Raw genomic sequence first — 10295 nt, 5'->3', positions numbered from 1 at the left:
GTCCGAGTGAAAATAGTGCATGCATCTGTAAAATAAAAGTTAAAATTTTTATATTCCTGTTTTAAATATTTTTAGACAGTTTTATTAAATATACATACCGAACGCAGATATATTTTTTAACCTTGTATTTGCTGAGTTGCAAACTCACAAGCCTGGATAAATTCTTGATCCACGCGAAATCCGATATCTCGCGCATCTTGCACGTAGAGCAAGTTGACGTGCTTGTCCCTCTTTTGCTCCGTAAGGCGTAACGGGATAATGTTTTCATTCTCGATGGTATACACATTGATTGAAATGTCATAATAATTTTCAAATTTTTTAATTTGATTAAGAGTGACTGGAAACTCAATATCTTGGAAATTCAGTACTGTTGTATAATGCGAGTACGACGATTGTCGGTCTGTGTATCTTTCAACTGGATACAGAGCAGCCACCACCGCCCACGCAAAACATGCATTGTCTTAAGATTGCACGTTAACCACTGCTCGTTTCATTATTATCTTTCGCGGTAATTGCACGCAACATCCGGCGTGCATAGGATTATATTTATTTATATTTACTGTCAAATTTAGTATACGCGATAATGCCCATTCGCTATCGCGTTCCTAAAATTCTTCGAGCGATGCAAAGATGGACTCGGCGACTCGCCGCTCATACCACTCGCGTAAATCGGATGTACGAAAGAGTTCAAAGTTTCTCGTATTAATTGATTTATTGGCGCGCTTATCGCCCGCCACAAACTCGCCGTTAAACACTGTATTCACTTTCACAGTGTTGTGTTTTTGCATAACGGCTCGCGCGTGCTCGAGCACAATGTCACTCGCGTCTTCCAAAAATTGACGAGGTTCGATGTGATTATAATTTATAATCGCACCAGTCATGATACAACCTTCGAACGCCGTACCGATCTCTCGCCAAATCAATCCATTTTCTCGCGAACTGCATCCTGCACCCGCGTGTACGAAACGCCTGCGCTCACATTTTCCAATCTTTCAAGTCGCGCGATTCGAGCAATCAGCGATTGTCGATTTCCGATCAACAATCGTGGTCGTTTAATTCGACTTTGTTCTTCCAACGATTCGATACATTCGTTACATTGCGCCTCCCACGTAATGTACTCCTCCACTGAATTTACTCGGGTGGATTGCTCCCACACAATTTGCTCAGCCATGTTTTTCAGACCGAACAAGATGCACGACTCAAAAATAATGGAGGTGCACCTCTTTGCAGCGAATTTATATCGCGATTCATAGACGTTTCTATCACGCATTTAGCGATTTGTCATCTAACGATGACGTTATGTCGAAAAAATTTATTGCTGTATTTCGAAAATTAGCAGCTGCACATCGGCGCTCGAAAGTTTTGCAGTTTCAAATTACATGCAGCTACGGATTTGTCATGCACACTTTAAACATTTTAATAAGATTCGTTAGCACGTGGATAATTTGTAGTTTCAAATTACATACAACTGCGAGTTACTTTTTGATAATTTGTCACGTACATTAAAGCACACGCTCTTCCCAAATATATATATTTTAATCTCTCATCTCCCTTTAACTCGAGTATCACGTCTCATCTACATCAGCATTTTCAGAATATTCAGGTGTGATTTCATCAAAAAATGTTGTCGCGCCTCGACGCATGGAAAAATTTGAAGCGCATTCAGCTAAAATCTTTGGAGATGTAATTATTAATTAGCAGCTGTATATAGGCGCTTGGAGAAAAAAAACTTGCTGTATCAACAATCACTCCCTCCACATTACAATTTGTAGTGCTAAATTGTGAACAATAACCCCCTCCACATTGCAGTGTGTAGTGCTAAATTGTGTTTTAATACTTAAAATAATTTAGTATTGTGTCAATCGTTTGTGATCTCCGCTAAAGGAAGCAACATGAATTATTATGTCCCGATTACGGACACTCTGCTAAAGAAAGAGTAAGTTTTATTTTTTAAATAATATTTTTATTATTTATATTAGTTTTAAATATTTTTAATATTTATATATATTATTATTATATTTTTAATAACATTTTTCTAAAATTTTGTAGCATTTCATCCGAGTCTCATCGCGCGGGTCGTATCTTGGGAAGAAGGTATGCTCTAACCCCGACATCATACAAATACTTGGAGATTGGAATAAGCGTCGGAGCTATGTCATATGTGGAATTACTTGTTGGTGATAACCGAGACAATCAAATAGTATTGCCTATCGTTACCTGGCACTCATTGATGCAGAAACGTGCCGATATTGAACGACATGTACAATCGACTGAAAGTGAGCTATTATGGATCTGCGATCTATCTATCCAAATGATTACATTAACTGATTCCAAGATTGTTAAATTAACATTATCTAATAATTCTTTGTATATGCATCCGCAAACATTAGTGCATTTATTCGATTTTGAAGACTGTATCGATCATATGCATTTCTGGCTGTGTCAGAATACATATATTGTTAATGAAAAGTTTAAACAATTTGTTAGCGTTTTGCAACGCAACAATATCACTAATGTTTATGATGCGGTAAAAGTGATACGTGAGAGTGACGCGTTTGACGGCAAATCACTCGTAGATTGTGAATTGTTAACATGTGCTGTAAATGATTTACTCTATGATGTTTGCAATAAATAAATAAATTACCATTTTTATTACTGATTTTTATTATTTCTTTCTTCGCCTATTCTTTATAAAACGTATGATGTATATAGTTGGATTTACATTCATTCTGCTAAAGATATTGAAAATGCTGATGTAGATGAGACGTGATACTCGAGTTAGAGGGAGATGAGAGATGTGAGATTAAAATATATATATTTGGGAGGAGCGTGTGCTTCAAAAGAGTTTGCGACCATCCTTGTGACAATCTTGTCGCATCTGATAAAGCGAGTTTGGAAGAAAACGCGAGTTTGCGGTCATCCTTGTGACATTTTTTTTTGTTATATCTGATAAAAAAAAACTTTGTGCTTATGGATGACTTGATGGACATTACATCCGATTCGTTCGAGTCGTCCGATTCTTCCGAGTCGCCTGATTCACTCTTGGTGAAATTTTCATCCGATTCGATCGAGTTTGCCGAGTCGTTCGATTCGATGGACTTTTCGTCCGAGCATTCTGATTCGGATGTAGAATCCTTACACGATAGTGTTCTTGATGGTAATTCTAGTGATTTCAGTGATGTTGTGGAACTTATTATTCATACGTTAGATGATGTACAAATTCGTACATATAATGAAATGAAACGGCTGTGCATTATATCTTTTTATTATAAACTTGGGTTTTCTGTTAAACATTGTATATCGTGTTTCATGCTATTACCGGAGAGGTCACAGATTGGGAGTGATGTGGTGCGCACACATCAAAGTGAAATTTATCAGCAAATCCATGATTCATATGAATGCGGTAGATGTCTGAGACCGCTGTGTCAATTAATACCGTGCAATTTTTGTCCGTTTTGTACGAAAAAAGACTAATGCATGAAAAATAAAAACTATTATTGTGTAAGTGTCGCGATAAGATGCAGTGGAGAGAACACTCCGACGCCCTCGGTGGCTCTGTGACTTCTGTGGTGCAGTTTTTGTGAAATCGTGAAATTGGTTTGTCAAAAACTCATACGAGATCGTTAAAACTGTTTTTCAAGATCCGTGACAAAATAGATTTTTTATGTGATGTGGTCAAGGAAAATACCGATATAGAACTTATGCAATTTGAAGATGTTCCGAAAATAAAGTATCTTCGAAAAATGAGGCTGCTACTGATAAAAAGAATAAGAAGGATAGACTTTTTAGAAGAAAGAAGAAAGCGACTCGCCTCTCACGCAATTAAGACACACATGTGGTAAACAAGAAGTTATGCATGATTTGTGTATGTATTTATCATTTTTATAAAATTTTAAAAATATTAATAATGATGTTTTTTTTTTTTTTTCAGAAGACGCTGTGGTACGTTCTCCCTCCCTACCCTTATTTTAATTTTTTATTTTTTATATTATCTATTTTATATTGTATATTTTATATTTTTTATGCTATTCAATTAGAATTATCTGTATGAATGCCGTGTGGAGCGACAGTTCACGTCAGCTTTTAATTTTTTATGAGCTGTGAAAAGTAAGCATTCGTACTAACTCTTATGTCATGCTCATCCCCTACCCTATTTTTTTACCGAGACGTTACCTAGCCTCCGCTGGAGCTAGCATAAAGTATCTGACTGTGATCCAGTGAGTACATTTGTAAAGTGATTAATAAAGTTAAATATGTCACAAATTGTTGCTTTTATAGAGGCAATATTTGAGACGGGGTACCGCCACCTACGGGTACCCGGATGGGTTCCATATCACCGGTACCATCGTCACGCACTCCGAAGAGCGCGAAATATGGCCCGCGCCCTATTCCAGGCGCTACCGGAAGTCCTGTTTGGAAATGTAAGTAATTTTTATTATGATTATTATACGCTTTTTTATTTATAATATATTTGTTTTTTTTTTTTTAATAGATTTTCGAAATAGGCGCCTATCCTGTGCCTAGGTACATCAGCATAGCGCACATGCAGGAGGTGCGCTAGGTGCGGGCCTATCACAAGGAGTGCGCGGAGTGGGAGGACCTGTGGTGTGATGGCCCCCACTCCCAGAATTAGACGCGGAGTATCCAAAAATGTACGCGGATATATTCTACCTCCGCAGATTGTTCGGAGAGGAGCCCTATCGTAAGTATGCTCAAATTTTAAATATTTATTTTTTAAGGTACTAATAAAAATGTTCATTTTTCTTTTCTGTTACAGCCCCCGCTTCCGCTTTTTAGACGCGGAGATAGAAAATGTCGACGTACATTTTCGGATTTCCCAAACAAGGAACTTTATTAGCTCCCTTATTTCAAGGAAGGTCACGAGCTTCCTTAAGGAGGAGATTTTAACCTTTTTTAACGGATGATGCGCAAACATAACCTTTTCAAGTTAGCTGTCACATTTCAATTTGTTATTATTTGTGATGTTACGCATTCACATTAAAAGTGCATGATGGACAACGAATTTTTTAACGATTCTGACGAAGGATTTGAAGATGAAAATGTAGAAGATCGGATTTTGTTGCGACTTGCGAAAAGATATATTTGTGATTGGGAAAATCCCATGGAATTTTTCGAAGATGTTCCTTTTCGAAAAAGATATATATTCAACAAAGGAGCCATAATCGAGATCCTATTACCTTTAGTGAATGATAAGTTAAGATGGTTCAATAATTGAGGTCTGCCGATTTCTCCGTTAATGCAGCTCTTAATAACACTGCGTTTTTATGCAACGAGTAGCTTTCAGGTTTGTAAATTTTGTTCCGACACTATGATATATATATATATATATATATATATATATATAAAAATTAAAATAGATAATTTATTTTTATTTTATTTATATGCTGTTTTAATTGCAGATTGTTAATGGAGATTTACGAGGATACAGTCAAGCATCAGTATCGAGAATTGTTGCACGAGTTTCCAGAATTTTAGCATCACATTTAAGTGTATATATTAATTTTTCCACCGAAGAAAAACGTCGAAGGAATAAAAATCAATTTTATGAAATGGCCAACTTTCCATCCATAATAGGATGTATCGATTGTACCCATATACGTATTGCGAATCCTGGAGGAAATAATGGAGAGATATTCCGAAATCGAAAAGGATGGTTTTCTTTAAATGTACAGGTATGTACAGGTTTTTTCAACGGTTTTATTTTGCTAAATAATCATGAAGTTTATATAAAGTTAATTTTTATGATATATTTGTTTTATAGGCTGTAGCTGGTCCTCAATGAAAAATTCTCGATATAGTTGTTAGACATCCAGGTTCAACTCATGATGCTGTAATATTTGATAGAAGCGGTTTGCGCTGTCGTTTCGAGTTGGGACACCTAAACGGAATTTTACTTGGTGATAGTGGATATGTATGCCGCAGTTATCTACTGACGCCTATTTTAAGACCTGAGACAGATGCAGAAGTTCGGTATAATACTGCACATAAACAAATACGAGTTATCATTGAACAACTGTTTGGAGTTTAGAAACGTCGATTTCCATGCTGCATTATGGTTTAAGAACAAAGTTGAGCACATCGGTGGCAATTATTTGTGCCACTGCAGTTTTACATAATATATCTATTCAACATAATCTGGAGGAAGTAATCGAAGAGGAGTTGTATGAAAATATACAATTTGAAGACATTATAAATCAAGAACAAAATGGAGTAGGACTTGCACACAGAAATGCTTTCATTTTAACACATTTTTCGTAAAACATAATAGCGAATTATAATTATATTTTTATATTCATTTTATATCTGCAATGAGTGATTTAACAATAATGTTGTCATCATGTAAATTTATGATTAATTTGTATAAATAAATTTAGATTTGTACATACGAGATCAAATTGTAAATAAAACAAATATATAATATATTAAGTATAAATTTTAACTTAAAGAATGTTATATTTTTTTATAACAAATCTTTCTCTCTCTCTTTCTCTCTATAAATTATTCTTTTATATAAACCGCATTTTGGTATTCATTGACAGTACTGCAAATCTATTTAATTTGTCACATACACTTTAGATTTTCAATACTGACAATGAATATCAACAAAACACAGTCCTCAAAGTGACGTTTAAAAATATAAACAGACAATATTTCATTGTTTGTAAGAAATATATATATTTCCATTAAATTGATAACAAACATAGAATTTTATATTAATTATCAAGAATAACATTTATTTATAAGAACACTTATAGTTATTTAGTCACTTATAAAAATAATTAAATATTTTACATAATTTTGTATAAACTGAAATACATATAAACATATAGAAATATATAATAAAAAACATAACTTGTATCTATAGCATATTATTAACAAAAGTCATTTTATCATATTTATAGATATATTATTTACATGTATTACTCTTGAGCGCTTCTTCCTCCTTCAAAAGTTTTACAAGAACAATCTGCTCCTCTGTTTCAGCAATCTTTATTTTTTTACGATGAAGCTCGCGCTGTTGCTCAATTGCTTCGCGTATTTTTATTAATCGTAACTCTTTTTCGTCACGGATATTCTGAAAATCGAAATTATTTTATTATTAGTATTTCATTATCATTAATTTATTGCAATAAAAATTATTACGTACTTTTTTCTACCTTAATTTTAAAAAATAAAATCTTATTCATATTAATAATAATAATAATTATTTATATAATCTGTTAAAAAATTAATATAACCTAATTCATAAAATTTACTCTATGTTTTTAATATTTGAAGTAGCTTTTTTTCCTTTTAATGCGTTAACACTTGCAGTGACTTTTTTTTCTGATGCATTGTTTATGCTTGATGTGGCCCTTTTTTCTACTGATGTGCTATTCTTTGAAGTAGCTATTTTTTCTTTTGGTGTGCTAAATGATGTAGATAAAATATTTTGATGGATATAATCTTCATGACAGATATCATCAATGTTCTCATTCTCTTTCTCACTTTCATCTTCGATGACTATTCTTTCAGACGCATAATCCATCTTTACATTATCTGAAAAGCAAAAAATAAAGAATAAATTATTATTACCATATATGTATAATAATAGAATAATAAAAAAATAAGAATTATATGTAGTGCTTATACATTCTTTCTCAAATACTGCTGTGCTGTCGAATGGGCAATCAATTTCGACATCTAAATTTGCATTTGTTGCATCCATGAATGCCATCACTGGATCATTCGGTTGTACTGATGCAGGACCTCCACCTGTCATAAGCCGTTCGTGCCGCTTTGTCGTATTTAATTTTCGTTTTCTAAAATAATTAATTAATAATATAATTATTATTAAAATATTATATAACAAGCCAAGTATATAAAAGTATATATAGGAAGAAGAATATGTGTGCACTTAAAATAATTATATAACCTCATCATTAATAAAATTATTAGTAAAATCATTATTTTTACCTTTGTTTCATATTATCCCAGCATTTTTTCAGCTGTTTGCTAGAGCGAAGCGTACATTCTTCGCTAATTCTAGCAAATTTTTTTGTAATTCTTTCCCATGCATCCACCTTATCTTTTAGATCTGAAGCACCTGTCTTTTTATTTTCGATAGCTTCTTCTGAAACAAGCTGCGCCAAGAGCATTCTCTCCCGTTCTGTATAATGACATTTTTATTATTTATTATATTTGCAATGCGATCACAACTTGCACAAAAAATAATAAATAAATATACTTTTAACTTAACTTATTTGTAACTCAATCACTTGAAAGTTTATATGTGAAATTAGTTGCAGGCGCGTAAAACAATGTTGTCTCTAGTAAATCCCTAAAAATCCCTAAAATATTCTTTCCTTTTGGAAGGAAGACTCGAGATTCATCTATGAAATAAAACAGCCTTGGAGATTCAAAGAATTCTTCATTAAGGTTTCCTCCACCCTTGAGATAAGGACGGACTATGAATACGGATATTAGCCTCCGTCTTATCGCGCTCCCGCTATCCTTTCCCTTTATCCTCATTCTTTCTCTCTCACACTATCTTCCTATTGTAATCTTCTCCTTTTCCCACCACATCATGCTCTCATTGTCCTACGCTATGTACAATGCACATAGCGCTCTCCTTATCCTATCCTATACCACGCGTCTCCGTCTACCGCGTTGCGAACGCCTATCGCGCCGTCTCTCTCTACCGCGTTGCGAACGTCTATCGCGCTGTCTCTCTCTCTCTATCCATCTCTCTACTCGCGGACCCATCGGTTACGCCGCGGACCTCTCCCTCCTCTCCGCTGTCCCTCCTCGCCTACCGACCGCGTCGCGGACCTACAGCTGTGTCGCAGACCTCTTGCCCCTCCCCGCGTACCCCTCGTCTACAAACCGCGTCGTGGACCTACAGCTGTGTCGCGGATCTCTCCCCCCTCCCCGCGTACCCTTCGTCTACAAACCGCGTCGCGGACCTGCGTGACGTCATTCCCCGCGCCCGCGGTCCCCCCCCCCCGCCCCCGATCCCCCCTCGAGCACCTGGATTAGAATCCCTGTTAACACACTACTTGTCACTGTCACCAACATTGAGAAATGAATTCTTATTCAATACACTGGTGTATGTCTGTATACGTACAAACATTATTGCATTTCAAGAGAGACAAAAACGACGGTATTGTCTTTCATTGTCTCTCCTTAGCAAGCGGTACTACCAACATCGATTCGTTAGCTGTACCTTAGGTGCAGATAGCAATATCCGCTTCTACAATATTTAGCTCATAAAGAAGTTATATTTCTTCGTGAAACTTTTTTTATATATTCTTTATATAATAACGCAGGTCACTACAGAACCAGATTTTGCATTTTTGACTCTAAAAAATTTATAATAAATTGATTTCGAATTCAAGGCGCAGTTACACCTGACCGCGGTAACCCTCGCGATCAGCAACACATTTTTGAAAATTTTATTTCGATCTTTTTCTCAAAAAATCGCTCTGTAGCGACCTGCGAAATATCCTACTGATTACGAAGGACGAGATCCGATAGCGCACAATGCTAATTGGCCAATGAACAATTGAACCTTTTGATTGGCTAACCGTGCTGGTTACCCTAGGCATCGGTCAATATGTGTGATTGTGTGCTATCGAGATGTGTGCTAACGGGACCCTCCCATTACGAATATCACAATTTTATTAAGATTCTCTTTGTATTTTGTAATACTGTTTTTGCGAAACAGTAGTGCGCAGCCGACCGATAGGAGTCTCCACAATGCCTTCTGTCGACCCTTAATCTGAATATCCTTTTTCACTATATATGAAAAAATTCTCTATTTTATCGACTGCGTGCATTTGCGATGGTAACAACGCTTTATATTTTTAATGTAGTTCCGATTATGCATACTCTATGCCTGTTACTTTTTACATTTGGTACACAGGAAGTGTTTTACCAGAGAGAAACCTGAGAGCGGCCATGCCAGCGTTTTTCGTAAAATGTTTTCTACATGTTGTGCAGCAGTGCCATTGCATCCACTTTTAGGAATTGGAAACACTTAGCCACATCCACTTTTCGATACTATCGGTAAAACTTCTCATTTGTTTTATGTCCTTGCTACATCCATTTTTCGACAATGATGGTAAACTTATCGTTTGGTTCAAGTCCGTGCTATATATATAAATTATAGATAAGAAATTTCATATATATGAATTAATTAATATATTTTATTAGTTATTGCGTAATTGCGTGCAATATTTTTATATACTACGAATAACATGTTATATGTTATTATTGAAACATTTTTATGTAGC

At 35.3% G+C, this 10295-nt stretch overlaps 1 protein-coding gene and 1 long non-coding RNA gene across 5 annotated transcripts; one reads left to right on the top strand and one right to left on the bottom strand.

Annotated features, from left to right (window-relative positions):
• Window positions 1–4604: 4604 nt before the first annotated feature.
• On the top strand, window positions 4605–6330 carry LOC140674546 (uncharacterized). Its single transcript, XR_012048245.1, has 4 exons — window positions 4605–4702; window positions 4778–5305; window positions 5421–5693; window positions 5783–6330. It is a non-coding gene; the product is annotated as an uncharacterized lncRNA (long non-coding RNA).
• Window positions 6331–6802: 472 nt separating this feature from the next.
• On the bottom strand, window positions 6803–10092 carry LOC140674476 (uncharacterized). 4 transcript variants are annotated; one of them, XM_072908025.1, is made up of 5 exons: window positions 9938–10088; window positions 7978–8170; window positions 7654–7823; window positions 7278–7560; window positions 6803–7096 (listed from the first exon to the last, which is right to left on the bottom strand). In XM_072908025.1, the coding sequence occupies exons 1-5, from the start codon at window positions 10014–10016 to the stop codon at window positions 7066–7068; spliced, it is 756 nt and encodes a 251-aa protein (XP_072764126.1). In that variant the 5' UTR covers window positions 10017–10088; the 3' UTR covers window positions 6803–7065. The 4 variants fall into 4 exon arrangements, with proteins under 4 accessions (XP_072764126.1, XP_072764128.1, XP_072764125.1 ...); XM_072908027.1 differs by having other exon boundaries at window positions 7260–7560; window positions 9938–10087; XM_072908024.1 differs by having other exon boundaries at window positions 6805–7096; window positions 7334–7560; window positions 9938–10092.
• Window positions 10093–10295: the final 203 nt, after the last annotated feature.

This window comes from Anoplolepis gracilipes, chromosome 16 (assembly GCF_047496725.1).
Source record: "Anoplolepis gracilipes chromosome 16, ASM4749672v1, whole genome shotgun sequence".
NCBI lineage: Eukaryota > Metazoa > Arthropoda > Insecta > Hymenoptera > Formicidae > Anoplolepis > Anoplolepis gracilipes.
This window is presented reverse-complemented; position numbering and strand designations above follow the sequence as displayed.